Consider the following 18,689-nt stretch of genomic DNA (forward strand, 5'->3'; position numbering starts at 1 on the left):
GAAGAGAGTCAGGCACACATAGCCTGCTTTCTCCTTTGCTGTGGCGCCTTCGTCTCTAGAATCCGCCAGCCCTGCTCAGAGGCTCAGCTGCCCGATTGCTCTGCCACTCCCCTGAAAACCAGGAGCTGTATTTGGAATTTCAGTTCCCTAGGACAAGGCTCCACTCCTTGCAGGAGGGTGAGGGGCCATCACAGATTAAAAAAGAAGAAGAAGAAGAAGAAGAAGAATTGACCCAGGGCTGAGATGTATGGTTGCAAAGACTGTGCACTATACAATTCTGAGATGCTGCGCTTTTGTATCTGATGTGTTAGGATTGTGGTTTTTCTCTCTGAAGTGTCCCTAGTTAACAATGAGTGCAGTTGTTCTCTTGGGGGTGTTTCAATGTTAGTAATGTCCAGGTTAACAGTGGATAAACTCCTTAACCCAAAGGGATGAGTGTTGAATTATGAAGACTTGTGAAGACCTTTGCAGACTGTTTGGAGTCATCCCGGCTTCCGTGGGAGAGGTTTGGGTTAGGAGGCAGGTGCGCCGGATGTGGAAGGTTTGTGGCTGTGCAGGCACGGCTGGGAGGCCCGCTGCCCTTGAGCTGATTAATCTTGCTCTTGTACCGGGTCCTGATAGGAAAGAAACTGTGTCTAGGAAGCAGATATTCTTCGTTTTTTTTTCTCACAAGGCTACAATGTGCTTTTATCACCTCTTTGAAAAGCAAGGACATAGTATCTGAGCTGAGAGCATCCCCCAGCTCCAAGCCCAGCCTCACCAGGGCTTATCCCAGAAATGCGAGGTCTAACTCCGAGGCCAGAGCAGCATGGGGGCCTCTGATGCGGCTTTGGCCTTGGCCTGGGCAGCCTCACAGGGCACCGTGGAGAGAGCCCTGGACTTGGAGTCAGCCTAGCCTGAGTGCCCGGGCAAGTCATTTAGCCTCTTTGAGCCTGTTATCTCCTCCAGAAAGCGGGAATGACAGTGTCTACTTTACCCCTTTGTGGCTAAGGTGTCCATGTAGGGACACGAGAGTCACCCCCGCCCCCGCAGAGCCGAGCCGCAGAGCCGAGGCGGCATCCAGGAGACCTGGCATTTACAGCCCCAGTGAGCCCGCGCCAGCAGAGCCACCTGGAGGCCCTGCCTGTCTGGGGTGCAGCCTGGGCGTTTGCTTTTCTCCCAGGTGTCCCAGGGGTGCTGATGCTATAGTCTACGGACCCGACTTTGAGAAGGACTTTGCTCTGTTTTAAGGCCGGCACAGGACTCGCTGTTCACAGATCGATAGCGCCCCCTAGCACCGACTCAGTGCTACTGCTCATTTGTCGTCAGGGTAACTTAACTGGCTACTCTGGGCTGCACCAGGGCCTTCACGGCACGGGGACCACTGGGACCCCTGTCCATGACAATAACGCTTGTCTCCGATGCAGACAGGGCCACGGGGCGCAGCGTGAGGATCATACAGGCGGACTTTACCAAGGACGACATCTATGAGACTATTAAAGAAGAACTTCAAGGCTTAGAAATTGGCATTTTAGGTAAGTAATGCCTAGCTTGTAATGTAGCAGTGAAATAATGATTTTAGTGACACCTGGCCACTTCCTTGTAGCTTCCGCCTAACCCACAAATGTGTGTGTGTGTGTGTTTAATTAATTAATTTATTTGAAAGGCAGAGTTACAGAGAGGCAGAGGCAGAGAGAGGGGGGTCTTCCATCCACTGGTTCACTCCCCAAGTGGATGCAATGGCCAGAGCTGAGCTGATCCGAAGTCAGAAGCCAGGAGTCAGGAGCCAGGAGTTTCTTCCAGGTTTCCCAGGCAGGTGCAGGGGCCCAAGGACTTGGGCCATCCTCCACTGCTTTCCCAAGCCATAGCAGAGAGCTGGATCGGAAGTGGAGCAGCTGGGACTCGAACCGGTGCCCATATGGGATGCCAGCATTGCAGGCAGTGTGTTTACCCACTACGCCACAGCACCGGCCCCCCGGAAATAAGAATTTCTTAAAATTTGGTAGTAGAAGACGAGAGAGCATTTCGGTGCCTATCCAGAGGCGCACACGTGCAATGTCAAACCCAGGCTTGACCATACCTGCTGACTCATGGCAGCTCCTTAGGAAAACCTATATGCTTCGCCATGTTTTCAAAGTGCTGGGCCAGCTCTGATTTTTACTGGACGCCTCCTGTCTGTGGGGTCACTTTCCCCCGCCATCAGATCGGGTCTCTGCCAACAGCCTTGTGCGGGAGAATTTCTGCTCTCAGAAGAGCCTCGCACCTGTCCGTCTGACGCATGTGTGTTCTGCCCCTTTCTGCCAGTTAACAACGTGGGAATGCTGCCGAGCCTCCTCCCGAGGCGCTTCCTTAACACGCCCGATGAGATCCAGGTGAGCGCACTCTTCTGTGTCTGGTTTTCGCCCGCCCAGGTACTGGGCTCCCTGGCTGGGTGGTCTCTGGGGCTGGGGATGGAGTGACAGGAAGCCAGCACTCAGTATTGCACGGTGCGTGTCCTGAGGCCTCCAGCTCTCCCCGCCCTGACTCCTGGACACACCAGGGGGAACTGTTTTTCCTGAATCTGCAGGGCGAGGCCGCCTTGTCCCTGCCCCTTCTCACACATCAGTACTTCCCTGCCCACTGCCCTGAACTTCTGGGGCTCTGCCCTTTGCTTCGTGGAAGTGTGGTTCTGCCCAACAGATTCATCCTGCAGAGGCACAGGGAGGAGGCCAGCTCCTGGGCTCTCTCCGTTCTCGCGGGTTAATGGGATTTGTTCCAGAGCGTGGGAAGTGCGTGCGTGACACACTCTCCTTGGCTGGGGGATGACTCTCCTGGCTGCCACAGTTGGTCAAGAGGATATTTTTGATGCATTTCAGTCTTTTTAATATAAAGACTGATTTCTATATTTGAAGGTTACAGAGAGACACACACACACACACACACACACACATACACATAATCTTCCATCTGTTGGTTCACTCCCCTGATGGCTGCAATGGACAGAGCTGGGCCAGGTGGAAGCCAGGAGCCAGGAGCTTCTTCCAGGTCTCCCACACGGGTGCAGGGGCCCAAGGACTTGGGCCATCCTCCACTGCTTTCCCTGGTGCAATGGTCTGAGCTGGCTACCAGCTCCCCAGGTGTTTCAGCCCTGGGCTGACTGCGCTGGCATGAGATGACAGGCTGCTTGGACATTGCTGCACATCCTTGCCGAGCTCCTGTCTGGACCACATGTTGAAACCCATGGTCTCTATTTTCCACTTGTGGTTCTGGCACACGGAGCCAGCCGTCTCTCTCTCTCTCTCTCTCCCTCTCCCCCTCTCTCCCTCTCTCCCTCTCTCCTTCTCTCCCTCTCCCTCTCTTTCTCTGCTCGTGTCTGTTCTCATGTCTGTCCCTCTGTCTCTCTGTGTTTATCTGGGGTGACTGTGGTCTCTCCACCTGGTCTCCACAGCGCGTAGCCTCTACCTGGATCACACAACCGCCCACCTGTCTCTTTTCCATGCTGTCGTCTCCTAGGGCCTCACGGGCTGACCCTTCTCCTTCTAGCTGGGAATGGGGCACATGTCTGCTCCTCTGCCTGTGATGGGGTTCCGCCCTGATAAACCCACTGTAAACTGAAGAAGCCTAAGTCGGAAGTGCGCTTATTCCACCTAACCTAATGAACTGCATAGCTTAGCAGCCTGGCACCCTGTAGAGTCCCATGGTGTCCCCTTGTGACCGTGGGGCTGGCTGGGGGGCTGCCCTCGCTGCCCCTGCCTTGCATGGTTGGGGAGGACCAGACCACATAGCACTAGCCCAGGGAAAATCAAAATTCAGAGTCAGATGTATGGTTTCTACTGCGTGTGTATCATTTTTACACTGTCGTAAAGTTAAAAAAAATCGTTAAGGAGTACTGTTTCATCCAGTACTACATGTCTCTGCCTTTGAAAACCTGTCTCAATTCCTCCCTGAATTTGCAAGGAAAGGCTTTTTATTTGAAAGATTTATGTATTTATTTGAAAGGGAGAGGGAGAGGAAGGCAGAGAGAGAGAGAGAGAGAGAGAGAGAGAGCGAGCTTGCATCGTTTGGTTCAGTGTCTGCCACAGCTGGAACTGAGCCAGGAGCTTCATCTACGTCCCTCACATGTGTGGCAGGGGCCTAAGCACTTTCCTAGGCCATTAGCAGGGAGCTGGATCAGAAGTGGAGCAGCCGGGACACCAACTGGCACCCATATGGGATGCTGGTGTCACAGGTGATGGCCTCAGCTACTATGCCACAACACTGGCCCCAAGGAGACTCTTAATAGATTTTTATTCAAGACCATATGTGTATAGACCCATAGAATGGATGTCGGAGGTTTGCCAATTCTTGTGCATACCTGCAGAAGCTCAATTTGGTCCCTAATTCGCAGGGTAAGTGGGGTTGGAACTGCTTAGACATGCACATTTGCCACTTTACAGTTCTCCAGCACTGACTGCTTCCCAAGAGAGTTTCCCTAACGATCGGGCTGACTTGTGTTGTCATTCTTTATCACAGGGCCTCATCCATTGTAACATCACTTCAGTTGTCAAGGTAAGTGAGGGGAACATAGTAGTTGGTGGCATCTAGTGACTACAGAATTGTCCCCTCCCATTGTAGAAGCAGATCCCCGGGAACTGACCTGCATTTGATTGAGAGGCCGTGCTGTGGTCGTTTCATTGTCTCATCAAGAATACAGGGTTGTGGATTCATTCTCCCTAGGGCCCGAGCCCTGTTTCTAGATTCAACTTTGTCATCTGTTGGAATATATTAGGACAGATGCTGAAACTTATTCAGGATTCTAAGGCAACATTTAAAAAAAAATACAATACCTACCTTTAAAAATTATTTATTTGAAAGGCAGAGAGAGACAGAGATCATCCATCTGCTGTTTCCCCAAATGGCTACAATGGCAGGGCGTGGGTGAGCTGGAGTCAGCAGCCTAGAACTCCATCAGGTCTCCCATGTTGGGGGTAGGGGCATAAGCACTTAGGCCGTCCTCGGAAGCTTTCCCAGGCACATTAGCAGGGAGCTGGATTGGAAGTGGAGCAGCCGGGACTCGAACCAGCACCCATGTGGGATGCTGGCCTCGCAGCTGGCAGCTTAACCCGCCATGCCACAACAACAACCCTTAATACCTAACTTTAATTCTAGTCTTTGTGAGTGGAGGAAAGTTCACTGCTGGGGAAACAGAAAGAAGGCGTGGCTTCGCTTTTCGGTACTTTGGTCGTTCCGTCCATCTTTGTTGAATTGAAGCTCAAGTTCAACCTGTGTTCTGACCTCAGGTCAGCTGCTAGTTAGCAGGACAGCACCAAGTTAAGTTATTTACCTGCCTTGACCTCCAGATCCTGCCCCAGTTCTGAAGTGCTGGGCCGAGCCACGTCTCAGGTCCTATGCAGCATGCAGGCTCTTTGGTTCGTCTCCGCCGCATGAGCTCTCTCAGCATGACTCCCACAGAGCTGTCCCACACTGTGCCTTTGCCTGAAGAAGAAAAAGACACTTCCTCTGGGCAGATAATTTAGACCAAGCTTCTGCTTAAAATGGAGACAGCCCCATGCTGCACGCCTTAATGGACAGACGATGTCTCTTCCCTTCCTCCGAGGGTATAGAACCCGTCGCCTCCCCCAGGGAGTCGGCAGCCTTGCTGGTGTCACAGCAAGAGAAAGTGCTGGACGGTGGAGCTCTTACCACGCTTTCCCGCTGCCCTCAGGCTCACCCTCTCGTCCTTGCCCTTGAGAGGGAAGTGAGCGTTCCCTGCCCACCTTGGGTCCTGGCCAGACGCGAGTGTTGCCAGCGCAGCTGTCCCCGAGTGTCGGCAACCTCCACGGCCACTCTGGAGGTTAAGTTCTCGTCCCCGCTTCCCCGATTCCCCGCTAGCCCATTCCTTTGGCAGGGCTTAACTTTGGCCTTGTCTTTCAGATGACACAGCTAATTCTGAAACACATGGGGTCAAGGTAAGGTCTTTGAAAAAGTGCAGAGCTACTGTGGCTTCCCCGGGGACGCTGCTTTGTTTCGGGCTGCTGCTGAAACAAATGATAAAAGCTGGGATGAAGGGACACAGAGATGATGGGGAAAAGCCACGTCATGGGCCAGGGCCAGCTCTGCACACAGGTGTGCCTGTGGGAAAGTCAAGTGTGGCACATACTGGAGGAAGACAGACCAGCAGTTTTGCACACATTGCATTAAATAAAGTCAATGCATGTGGAGCAGAAAACCTCAGAAGCCGGCCTGGGACCAAGACCATGTCTGTGTTGTTATTATTTTGCTTAGAATGAATACAACAATTTAATGGTGAAAATTGCCACCCCCTCAAGTTCTGCATTTATCCCGTGTTTGCATCACCCCCCTTATGACACCCACGAGGGAGCTGGTTTTTCTCAGGGGGTCCTCATCAAGAGCAGATGGTCTATAGCCTCATCGTCCCTGGAGGAAGGAGGAGCTTGGCTTGGTTTTCTAATCCCCACCAGGTTGGGAAGGATCGAGGATATTGAATTCCCAAAAGGCCAGTAAGTCCTGGAGACTTGGCCAGGGGAGTCCGAGTGAGCAAGTTCCAGCCCAGATGGGGTTCCACCCTGTGGCGTCCGCCCCACCCAGCCTAGGGCACCCCCTGCCAGAAGATAGGAAGAGGGTCCCCTCCTTACCCCTTGAATCCCATCAGGGCCCGGCTGGTCATCTGCATTCCGCCCCAGAGACCTCTTAGGTAGCAGAGGCTCCGCCTCCAGCGACAAGCCCTGGATGTCACCTGTGGGTGGGAGGCAGGGGCGGTGCCACTCACAGCCCTGAGCGCGGGACTGGAGGGTTCCTGTGGACCGCGGGCCTCCTGGGTGTTCTTTGTGCGCAAGCGCAGGCAGCGGAGCAGTGGACACTTGGCTTGCTTTCCAGGCGCAGAGGCCTCATCCTGAACATCTCCTCCGGGGCAGCCCTCTTTCCTTGGCCTCTGTACTCACTGTACTCGGCTTCCAAGGTGAGTGATGCCGCCCAGCTCTCTGCCTGGCTCTCCGAGCCTGGCAGGCTGATGGAGAGGTTTGTCTGCAGGCTTTGGGAAGACCCCTCATAGGCACAGATTTCAAAAAGTGTTGTGTGGGGCCAGTGCTGTGGCATAGCTGATAAAGCTATGCCTGCAGTGCTGGCATCCCATATGGGCGCCGGTTCGAGTCCTGGCTGCTCCACTTCATATCCAGCTCTCTGCACCCATGTGGGAAACCTAGAAGAAGCTCCTGGGTTCGTATCAGTGCAGCTCCGGCCATTACAGCCAATTAGGGAGTGAACCAGCGGATGGAAGATCTCTCTCTCTCTCTGCCTCTCCTTCTCTCTCTGTGTAACTCTTTCAATAAATAAATAAATAAATCTTTTAGAAAACAACAAAAGTGTTGTGCACCAAAAGAAGAGAGAGAGAAAGAGAGAGAGATCTTTCATCTGCTGGTTCACTCCCCAAATGGTTGCAACAGCCCAGACTGGGCCAGACCAAAGCCAGGAGCCACAGGATGCAAGGGTCCAAGGAGTTGGGCCATCTTTTGCTGCAGAGAGCTGGATCGGAAGTGCAGAAGCCTGGACTTGAACTGGTGCCCATACAGGACACCAGCATTGCAGGCAACAGCTTAACTCGCTGTCACTATACCACAATGCCAGCCCCCAGCTCCATGTATGATTCCAGCTGATGTGTGCACTGGGAGGCAGCAGGTGTTGGCTCAAGTACTTGGATCTCTGCCTCACACATGGGAGTCTTAGATTGAGGTGTTTTTTTTTTGTTTGTTTGTTTGTTTGGTTTTTTTTTTTTTTTTTTTTTTTTTTTTTTTTTTTTTTTTTTGATTTATCTATTTGAAAGGCTGAGTTACAGAGAAGCAGAAGCAGAGAGAGAAAGGTCTTCCATCTGCTGGTTCACTCCCCAGTTGGCCTCAACAGCTGGAGCTGCACCAATCCGAAGCCAGGAGCCAGGAGCTTCTTTCAGGTCTCCCATGTGGGTGCAGGGGCCCAAGAACTTGGGCCATCTTCTACTGCTTTCCCAGGCCACAGCAGAGAGCTGGATCAGAAGTGGAACAGCCGGGACTCCAACAGGCGCCCATATGGGATGCCGGCACTACAGGCAGTGGCTTTACCCACTAAGCCACAGTGCCGGCTCTTAACTCAGGCTGGCCAGGTTGTCATGGGCATTTGTGGGGAGTGAACCAGTCTGTCTCTGTGTGTCTCTTTGCCTTTCAAATAAATGGAAACTAAAAATAAGTGGGAGGGGCGCCGGATTCTGTCCCGGTTGCCCCTCTTCCAGGCCAGCTCTCTGCTGTGGCCAGGGAGTGCAGTGGAGGATGGCCCAAGTGCTTGGGCCCTGCACCCCATGGGAGACCAGGAGAAGCACCTGGCTCCTGCCATCCGATCAGTGCGGTACGCCGGCCGCGGCGGCCATTGGAGGGTGAACCAACGGCAAAGGAAGACCTTTCTCTCTGTCTCTCTCTCTCACTGTCCACTCTGCCTGTCAAAAAATTAAAAAAAAAAATAATAAAAATAAAAAAGAAAATTAAAAAAAGAGATACTTGACAATAAGAAATTGTACATATTCACGGTGTACCATACGATGATTCTGATAGATGTGCACACCATGGAAGGATTAAGTCTAGCTAATTAACATAGACGAGAACTCGCATGGTTGTCATGCTCTCTGGTGAGAACGGTCAAGACCTCTCTCCTAGGCTGGGTGTTTGGCCCAGCAGATAAGGTGTTTCACCTGCGTCCTGAGTCCGAGTGCCTGGGGGTAACGCCTGCCTCTGCTTCCTGACTCCTGCTTCCTTCTTGCACACCATGGAAGGCAGCACGGATGGCTCAAGTACTTGGGTTCCTGCCACCCACATGGGAGACCTGGATTGCATTCTCAGCTCCCAGCTTCAGCCCACCCCAGCTCCGGAACTTCTTCATCCTACACAATTGAAGCTTTGAACGCTTTGTCTCACCGCAGGCAGTGCCCTTTGAAATCTGAGCCAGCCAGCTGTGCCAGGGCAAGCGGGCTCTGAGGCCTGATGGGTTTCTCTTTCTCACTCTAGGCTTTTGTGTGTACGTTTTCCAAGGCCCTGCAAGCTGAGTATAAAGAGAAGGGAGTCATTATCCAGGTGAGTTGCTCAGCGGTGAGTCCTTGGGGGTGAGAACTCTGGATTGCAATGGGGCTGGAGCCACTGTCCCCTGCAGGACTGGTCATGCATGTGCAGCCAGCAGGTGGAGTCCTTGGGGCTTCCTGTGACCCTGGCTGGCGCAGTTGCAGCCCCTGTGGGCCTCCTTGCTCCCATGGCTTCTGCTGCCTTCCCTGTACCCTGGGTGCTAGAAGAGGACTTGGGGAAGAGGCTGGTTTCTCAGAAATGCTGTGGGCCCGTCTGCTACCCAGTGCTGTATCAGGATGGAGATTGAGGTCTTGTCCACCCGTCTTCTCCTCCCTGACCTAAGTCAGAGACAGGCTTATGTGGGAGGAGCTATGGAGAAGGAACACAACATGGGCACTTGGCCCATGTTGGAATTGGTGGGGGAGGGAGGGGACCCTGAGCCTGGAAGGGGTCTCCCGTGGGGGACCGTTGACCTGAGATGGGCCACAGGGCCCCCCACACTCTGGTTCTAGGGCTTAAGTTCGGTGGATCTCCGTTTTCCCATCCATAGAAGGAGGTTATTACACCTGCTTACTTCTCTGGTTATCCTGGAGAGCTAATGAATCAGTGTTCGAGTTTAAACCATGTTTATGGAGCCCCTGTTTTGCACTTGGAAGTGTTTTGTCAACCAAAGCTTCATTCCTGAAGTAGGAATGAAAATACTTGCTGTTATGTCTCCCTCTGGAAGCTGGGGCTGAGAAAGCACCTTCCTTTTATTGCTCCAAGAGTCCTGCTTTGAGGTCCCTGGAAGAAAAGTGTTAATTGCAGCATTAATTGCCTTTAGAACTAACTCAGTTGGGTCGGTCCACTCAGTTATGAAAACTGGATTCAGTTATGAAACACTGCCATTGCAAATGCGATGGGAAGAAAACAAAACCAAGGAAATGACTGGATTTTTTTCTTTCTAGAACTCTATTGTGGTCCTCACACCAGGCCACAGTGTGGCTAAGCCCTGGTGGGGACCTGGGGCTGGAATCTCAGGGCAGGGCATGGCTGGTTGGACAAGACAGATAGTGCAGTGCCCCCGCCCCCGGCCCTGGCTCCTCGTCTGGAACGTGGGACTCCAAAGAGCTTCTGGCTGCTCCAGCCTTAGCTATACGTGTTAGAAGTCAGCTTCTGAGACAGGGTTGCCAGATTAAACACAGGATATGCAGCTAGATTTGAATTTCAGGTGAATAGGAAGAATGTTTTGGTGTAAGTACGTTGGGATCCATGCCATACTTGGGACATAATTATGCTGAAATATTTTTTTGCATCTTCTCTATATGAATTTCACCTTCTTCCAAAATATTTATTCATTTATGTGAAAGGTAGAGTTACAAAGAGAGAGAGAGACAGAGACAGAGAGACAGAGATCTTCCATCCACTGGTTCAGTTTCCAAATGCCCACAATGGCCAGGGCGAGACCAGAAACCTGGAACTCCATCCGATCTCCCACATTGGTGGCAGGGGCCCCAGCACTTGGGCCATCTTCCATTGCCTTCCCAGGTGCTTTAGCAGGGAGCTGGATTGGAAGTAAAACAGCTAGGACTCGAACTGGTGCTTATATGGGATGCCAGCATTGCGGGCAGTGGCTTAACCTGCTGTACCCCAATATTAGCCCCCGAACTTCATCTTTAAATGAGTGTTCTATATCTTTGTTAGTGAAGTCTGGCAGCCATGTTGAGAGCTAGCTCATGACCCCTGAGTCACCCTGTGTGTCTCGGAGGGCATCTGAGCCACCCGTTGTTGTGTGGTTGAGGCTTCATCCCGAGAGCCCGTGCCTTCTGGTCCCCAGGTCTGTACCTTTTATCATGGAGGATCCCTTAGCTGTTTCCAAGAGGGAAAGGTGGGAATAGGTACGGGCTTCTCAGAGCCTCCTCTGCTTGCCGCTGTGTTATGTGGTCTTTGGTTTTCCCGTGGAAGGTGCTGACGCCCTATGCTGTCTCGACCTCAATGACAAAGCATCTAAACACCAACGTCATCACCAAGACGGCGGATGAGTTTGTGAAAGAATCGCTGAATTACATCACGATTGGAGATGAAACCTGCGGCTGCCTTGCCCATGAAATCCTGGTAACTGATAACTTCTTGTTTCCTTAAAGCCCCTGGAGGCAGGGTGTGCAGGTGGCCCTAGCCGTGCTGGGCTCGCTCCTCCTTGCTACTGGGCAACTCAGTGACCAGCTGTGGCCATGCTGGCCAGCGAGAAGAAAGATGTGGCGAGGGTGTGAGGCTGGATTCTCTGCCCATAATAACCCTCAAGGGGGCAGATCTCACCCTTAGCCACCTCCCTTCTCCCCGCAGAAAGCAGAATGGCTCCTAGGAGCCCTGGGACGGGGAGACCAAGGGACAGGGATCGCTGTCTTTTTTTTTTTTTTTTTTGGACAGGCAGAATGGACAGTGAGAGAGAGAGAGACAGAGAGAAAGGTTTTCCTTTTCTGTTGGTTCACCCCTCAATGGCCACTGCGGCCGGCGCACCGCGCGCTGATTCGAAGCCAGGAGCCAGGTGCTTCTCCTGGTCTCCCATGCGGGTGCAGGGCCCAAGCACTTGGGCCATCCTCCACTGCCTTCCCGGGCCACAGCAGAGAGCTGGCCTGGAAGAGGAGCAACCAGGACAGAATCCAGCGCCCCGACTGGGTCTAGAACATAGTGTACTGGTGCCGCAGGTGGAGGATTAGCCTATTGAGCCGCGGCGCTGGCCAGTTGCCTTCTTGCTTGGTCCTCTGCCTGACTGAATGCTCACCTCTCAGCCCTGTGAGAAAAGAAAAGTCACTTTGATTTGTAGCAGCTGCTGCTTCCCGGGGTGTAAATACTCCTGCCACAGCCCATTTTAAGCTGCCAACCTGAAGTCCCTGCATGGAGGAGTTGAGTAGGCCTTCCCATCATTGGCTCTCATGAGCAGGTGTGAGGGCACTGCAAAAAACGAATGAAAAACAGAAAGATACATTTATTTTGTTGCAAAGCAAGATGTACTTGTTTATTCCTTTGAGAGAGAAAAAGAGGGCGTGCACTCCCATCACAGGGCTCACTCTTGAATGCCCACAGCAGCTGGGGTTGAGGCTGTGCCAAAGCCAGGAGCTGAGAACTCAATCCAGGTCTACCACATGGGTGGCAGGCATCCCGTTGCCTGAGCCATCATTGCCACATCCCAGGGTCTTCATTAGCAGGAATCAGGAGTCCGGAGCCAGAGCGTGTTTTGAACCCAGGCTCTCTGATATAGGATATGTGTATTCTAGCTGGTGACGTGCCCGCTAGGCTAAAAGCCCGTCTCCCATATACCTTTTGGAGTTCTGTTGTACAAGCCTGCTTCAGCGAACCACACACTCCATCCAATGTGGAAATAAGGTTTGGTGGCACAGGGTGCAAGGAGTTCTCAACGTTCCTGGGATGCTTTGAAAAACACCCACAGATATCAACAAGGGCAAACTGCAGCACAACATGCTAAGGATGGAGCACACACAGTGTCAAGATCTGTTTGCAGCCCCACTGAGGAATTTTTTTTTGTAAGATTTATTCATTGATTTGAAAGGCAGAGTGATGGAGCAAGAGCAAATGAGCCACTGAATGAGTTAGAGATCGCCCATCTGCTGGTTCACTCCCTAGATGGCTGCGACAGCCAGAGTTGGGCCAGTCTGGAGTCAGGAGTCAGGACCTCCATCCTGGTCTCCCCTATGGTGGCAGAGTCCCAAGCACTTGGACCATCCTCTTCTGCCTTCCCAGGCACATTAGCAGGAAGCTGGATTGGAAGCAGAGCAGCCTGGACTTGAACTGGTGCTCTGATATGGGATGCTGACATTGCAAGTGGCAGCTTAACCTGCCGCACCACAATGCTGCTCCCAATCTTGACCGATCCATCGTATGTCGACTTTCTTCTCTGCCTCGTAGGTTTTTCTGTTGTGGGAATTGGGCCACGGTCTATGTCTCTGTCTCTCTGCCCAATGCTAAAATAATTCATGGCTCCATATACTAAGTTCTCCAAAATGATTCATTTATCTCCTAAAACTTACAAAGACTCTGGCAAGAGACACCAATTGTCCCTGCATAATTCTAACTCCTTGTTGTTTTTAACCATGGAACCTTAACAACGTGCAACATCACCGATTTAACTCACGTTGCAAAATGGACATCCAGAAAGTATAGAAGGTCTTTGCTTTGGATGTTGCTGGTCTGATCTCTCTCCCAATCCCCCCTTGCTGCAGGAAGATGAAGGGAAATCCAGTGAGCTTGAAGTTAGTTTGATCTGCTCACCCAAACTGGACATCAAGTCTGTTATGGAGGGGAAGTGTTCGGTGCTTCTGGTGCCCACCTCACTTGCTAAGGGGAGGAGAGTCCTCGTGCCCCATGTTGGTCCTTCCGTGGTGTTGGCTGGTGTCCAGGGGCTGCTCACCTTGCTCAGATGCAGGTCTGGGGGCGGGGCGTGGGCGTGATGGACATTTCTGTCCTGTGGCCTGACCAGTGGATCCCCTGCCAGCGCCTGCCTTGCATTCATTCATTGTCCTGGATCTCTGCACATCCCGCCCAGCTCCAGGTTTGCAGTCCATCTACAGCTTGGCTTCACAGAGCCCCTTCAGCTGTCTCCCCCTGATCAGCACCACGGTGGGCCTGGGCAAAGCTGGGAACACTGAATCTCAACACCTGTCTCGCTGTGCCGAGATGGTTTTCTGTGGCTGCACCCGGAAAGAGAGAAGGCCGTCACCCCACCTTTGCCCTGGGTGCCACCCTTACTTATCACACATTTCCATCCATCACCCCAGTGCCCTAGCCCCCGGCATAAGCCCAGAGGCCACACATCAGAGGGTGCATCTGTCCACTTCTCCCTCTTTCTCTCGACGTTGCAGCCTGTCCCTCTCCAGGCTTCATCACGTCCAGTGGGTTTGACACCCCCCATCCGGCTCCTGGAGATCCCCATGACCTCACTCCTCCAGGATGCTAACACCTTAAATGGCATCCGTCAGAATACAGAAACAACAGCCGGGTTTGCAGTTGCTGCACAACCCAGTTCTGGATGTCAGAAGTGCCATGATTCCCTGGGCTTTCCCTTTTGATCTCCTAGGTAACAGATTCTAATCTCTTTAAGTAAACAGATGCTAAGGACAGACTAGGAAAAAGAGGTTGTGTGCCCTGTAAAGTAGGAGGAAAACACATGAAAATACACCGATCATTAAAATTCCTTTGGAAAATCATTGAATCTGAAGTGATTGGGTAATCAAGCAGAGTCAGCTGGCGACTTCCCTGGGGGGCTGGAGGGGGTGTTATACCCAGGGGTGTTGTACCCTTCTCCAGCCTGGAGATGGACAGGCTGTGACCCGAGAGCTCTGAGATTACAAAGAGGGAGGCAAACACTGCCCGTTCTCCACCCCGCAGGAGGTCTAGGCCTGCAGCTCTGTCTGCAGAGTCGTGCCATCCGCAGAGGCTGCCTTCAAAAACTTTGTGGAAATGGAATTAAAAGATAAGCTTAGGCCAGTGCCACGGCTCAATAGGCTAATCCTCCACCTTGCGGCGCCGGCACACCGGGTTCTAGTCCCGGTTGGGCCGCCGGATTCTGTCCAGTTGCCCCTCTTCCAGGCCAGCTCTCTGCTGTGGCCCAGGAGTGCAGTGGAGGATGGCCCAAGTGCTTGGGCCCTGCACCCACATGGGAGACCAGGAGAAGCACCTGGCTCCTGGCTTTGGATCAGTGCGGTGCGCCGGCCGCAGCGGCCATTGAGGGGTGAACCAACAGAAAAGGAAAACTCTCTCTGTCTCTCTCACTGTCCACTCTGCCTGTCAAAATAAATAAATAAATAAATAAAAATAAAAAATAAAGAATTCTTTAGAAAAAAGATAAGCTTATTCTCTCACAAAAACATTTGAAACCCAATCATACAAGGGGACTTCTAAAAGCTCATGGAAGATATGTAGTGTGAAAAAAAAAACTATGCATAGATTTCATCTTTTTTTTTTTTGTACCAAGATCAACTTACATGAACTTCTGTGAACTTTTTTTGCAGTACCCTTGTACTTGTTACCTTGCTTAATTGTCTTAAAATATTTTTAAAATTTCTTTTACTTGTTTGAAAGAGAGAGAGAGAGAGGAGAATGAGAATGAGTCTTCCGTCTGCTGGTTCACTCCCCAGATGGCTGCAATGGCCAGGGCTGGGCTATGCTGAAGCCAGGAACCAGGAGCTTCCTCTGGGTCTCCCACGTGGCTGCAGGGGCCCAAGCACTGAGCCATCCTCTGCTGCTTTCCCAGGCCATTAGCAGGAAGCTGGGTGGGAAGTGGAGCAGCTGGAACTTGCCTCAAACCGGCGCTCACGTGGGATGCTGGTGCTGCAGGCGGCAGCTTTACCAGCTACGCCACAACGCCGCCCCCGTCCTGAAATCTTGTATGATAGGTCTTATTGTCCCCTCTTTACAGCTGAGGGAAGCAAAGTTCAGACCTGGAGCAGCCGTCCCCTGGCTGCCCAGATGGTGTTGGTAAAGCCAGGATTTGGCTTTTTTTCTGATGCCAGAGCTTTTCCTGCTTCCTTCTACGTGGTCCCTCTAGGTTGGGATAGAGATGGAGATGCAAGGGGACCTACGGAACCTTGCCGAGGGGCCTGGGATTTTAGTTTATTTTCTTTATGGCTGGCCTCACTAAGCCCAAACAATCAACTCAAGACAGAGCTATCCGAAGGACCGGAATTTGCTGTGAGATTACAAAAATAAAAAGCGCTGATGGAGGGAAAATGTTCTTGGAGAAGGCGTGTTGCTTCATGGACTTGGCTGGTAGAAGGGAGGGTTCAGCTTTTGTTCCCTGAGCCTGTGCCCTGTCTTGAAGGAGCTCAAGGATCAGAGAGACTGAGCTGCCGGAAGGAATGTGAACCCCTCCTGAGCGGTTCCTGTTGGACGTGGGTCCACATTCTGTTGTTCTGCATGGAGCAGGTGGATTGAGGAATGTCGGGTTAGCAAGATCATGCCGTGGGCAGAGTAAGGGCTTCTGGGGACCTGCACCTCCCTGTGGGGCTCAGGTGTGACGCGAGGGCTGGAGATTTCCCAAGGCCTGTGCCTGCAGCACGAAATGCGTTCCACGGGGCAGCGCTGTGCTTGCTGGCAGCTCCCCCTCTTTCTAAAAGCCAGGACCCCGTGTTGATAACCTACAGCTTTGTGACTTTCACGCCCACAGTGCTTAGCACCCACTCTGCCACAGGCCTGGTGCCGGCTGGTGGGAACCTTTCTGACGTTCTCCTGGAATCTTATTTTGATGGAGCCTTGGTAGAAAGAGCAGGAAGACAGCAGGAGACCAGCACCAGGATAAGCAAGAGCTCCAAGTCCCGATAGATGTCGGCCTAGGTAGGGTTCTTTAGTTTAGAATCTCCTTAGGGTTTCTCTTACCAGGGGTCCAAAGGTGTGATTGCTTTGGCGTCTACAGAAACTTTGTTGAGAAAAGTGTAGCAAGGACTTAAAAAGATCTGGGACTTTAATAGTCAGAAAGGGGCCAGCGCTGTGGGGTAGTGGGTAAAGCCCCTGCCTGGCATGCTGGCATCCCATATGGGCACAGGTTCAAGTCCTGGCTGCTCCACTTCCCATCCAGCTCTCTGCTATAGCCTGGGAAAGCAGTAAAAGATGGCCCAAGTTCTTGGGCCCCTGCACCTGCTTTGGAGACCTGGAAGAAGCTCCTGGCTCCTGGCTTCAGATTAGTGTAGCTCCAGCCATTACGGCCATCTGGGGAATGAACCAGCGGAAGGAAGACCTCTCTCTCTCTAACTCTGCCTTTCAAATAAATAAATGAAGCATTATTAAAAAATAAAAAAATATCTATGTATATGTTAGGGCAATTTTGTAACTTTGACAATCAGCAGTGAGTGCTCACCTACACTGACAAGATTTTGAATGTGGTGAGAGGCACCCAGGTAACCCAAGCACAGAGCCTGTATGCTGAATTTTCATCCTCCCTGCCTCTTCTGGAAGACTACCTACAGAGACCTTCTGGAACATTCCTTCATTCCTTTGTCCCATACGGCTTGGCTGGGCCCCATCTCCTCCATGGAGGTCTTTGGGTGCCCCAGGCCAGCTGCCTGAAGTGTGCCCCACGCATGCGGTCATGAGCGTGGACACAGCAGGCTCGGGTCTTTCTGGGTGGCCACCTCGTTGATGGCAGCCGGCTCTCCTCCTTCTCGCCACCCGGAGTGGAAGAAAATGTTGTGAATGACCACGAGTAAACCGCGGTGTCTGAGCTGTGACGTCCTCGTCCTTGTCACTGGCCTTTCTCACGAATCCTTCTCTTGTTCCAGGCGGGCTTTCTGAGCCTGATCCCGGCGTGGGCCTTCTACAGCAGCTGGTGCCAGAGGCTGCTCCTGACGTACTACGCGGATTACCTGAAGCAGAATGCCAGGGTCAGCTAGGCCGGCCGTGGGCGCCGGGGCTGTGCCGCTCCTCCACACCTGCGCTGGCCAAAGGGGACCAGAGAGGCGGGGCAGCCCCTTGGCACCCTGCAAGGAGCAGGAATGACGGCGCCCAAACCCTGGGCCTAGAATTTACTTTTTTTTTTTTTTTTTTTGGCCACTTCACTCAAATCTAAAGATCTTTGGAAAGGCGTGGTGTACAAACACGTGTTGTGTAGTGGGGTTAAGGGGTTTATTGTGAAGCGATGAGTGTGCCTGTGGGGAGAATTGAAAGTTTTCACAGTGAGTTTATTAAATAAATGTGGTGCAAAGAAATCTTTCATTCTTGGGGGTCTCAAGAATGATTGTGCCTGGTGGGCTATTTGTAGAGCCTTGTGTAAAAGTCAAAGCTGGAACCAGGATGTGGGATTAGTAACATTATTAAGACTTCTATGGGGGCCACGCTGTGGTATAGCAGGTTAAGCTGCCACCTGCAGTGCCAACATCCCATATGGGCACAGGTTCGAGTTTTGGCTGCTCCACTTCCGACCCAGCTCTCTGCTATGGCCTGGGAAAGCAGCAGAAGATGGCCCAAGTCCTTGGGCCCGTGCACCCATGTGGGAGATCTGGAAGAAGCTCCTGGCTCCTGGCTTGGGATTGGTGCAGCTCTTGCCGTGGCTGCCATTTGGGGAGTGAACCAGCGGATGGAAGACCCCTCTCTCTCTCTCTCTGCCTCTCGTCTCCCTGTGTAACTCTTTTAAATAAATAAATCTAAAAAAAAAAAAAAAAAAAAAAACACGCCGGGAAAAGGAGCAGGAAGCAGTCTCCGTGTGTCTCTAGGCCAAGATACAGGTCTGACATCTCTGAGTGTGGTCAGTGGCAAAAAAAAAAAAAAAAACAAAAAAAAAAAAACAAAAAAAACAAAAAACAAAAAGCAAACAAACAAACAAACAAAAAAAAACCACCTCTCCCTCCACACTCCACCTCTTTTTATCCAACCCACAAACCTTAACTATACAGTTTGGGCAAACAGACACGGGTGCTTGATCCATAACCCTAGCGAGAGAGCAAACACCTCCCTGATGCTCTTCCACTATAGACTGACTTTACCCCATGCTGGAATTTCGTGTGGATGAGGTCATGCAGTCTGGCCTGCTTCTGTGTCTGGCTTCTTTTACCCGGTACAGTGTCTGTGAGCTGCATCCCCCTGGGCACCCATTCTTTGTCATTTCCACTGCAGTCCTGGGCAGGAGGAATACTGTACACTCTCCTCTGGGTCCTCCCCAGTTTTTCCATGTTG

At 52.0% G+C, this 18,689-nt stretch overlaps 1 protein-coding gene across 2 annotated transcripts in view; it reads left to right on the plus strand.

Moving 5' to 3' along the window:
* The window catches only part of HSD17B3 (hydroxysteroid 17-beta dehydrogenase 3), a 37,545-nt gene extending 19,354 nt beyond the window's left edge, over window positions 1-18,191 (plus strand). Inside the window, exons 4-11 of one of the 2 annotated variants that reach the window (XM_002708264.6) lie at window positions 1,407-1,514; window positions 2,284-2,351; window positions 4,471-4,506; window positions 5,872-5,906; window positions 6,835-6,916; window positions 8,982-9,047; window positions 10,977-11,126; window positions 17,300-18,188. In XM_002708264.6, coding sequence (XP_002708310.1) covers window positions 1,407-1,514; window positions 2,284-2,351; window positions 4,471-4,506; window positions 5,872-5,906; window positions 6,835-6,916; window positions 8,982-9,047; window positions 10,977-11,126; window positions 17,300-17,410 — 656 coding nt within the window. In that variant the 3' untranslated portion in view covers window positions 17,411-18,188. Of the gene's footprint in view, window positions 1-1,406; window positions 1,515-2,283; window positions 2,352-4,470; window positions 4,507-5,871; window positions 5,907-6,834; window positions 6,917-8,981; window positions 9,048-10,976; window positions 11,127-17,299 lie in introns of both variants that reach the window. The other variant, XM_089335685.1, reaches the window with a different exon arrangement.
* The last annotated feature ends 498 nt before the right edge of the window (window positions 18,192-18,689 follow it).

This window comes from Oryctolagus cuniculus, chromosome 1 (genome assembly GCF_051225735.1).
Source record: "Oryctolagus cuniculus isolate XC-2025 breed Fujian yellow rabbit chromosome 1, ASM5122573v1, whole genome shotgun sequence".
In the NCBI taxonomy this organism is placed as follows: domain Eukaryota; kingdom Metazoa; phylum Chordata; class Mammalia; order Lagomorpha; family Leporidae; genus Oryctolagus; species Oryctolagus cuniculus.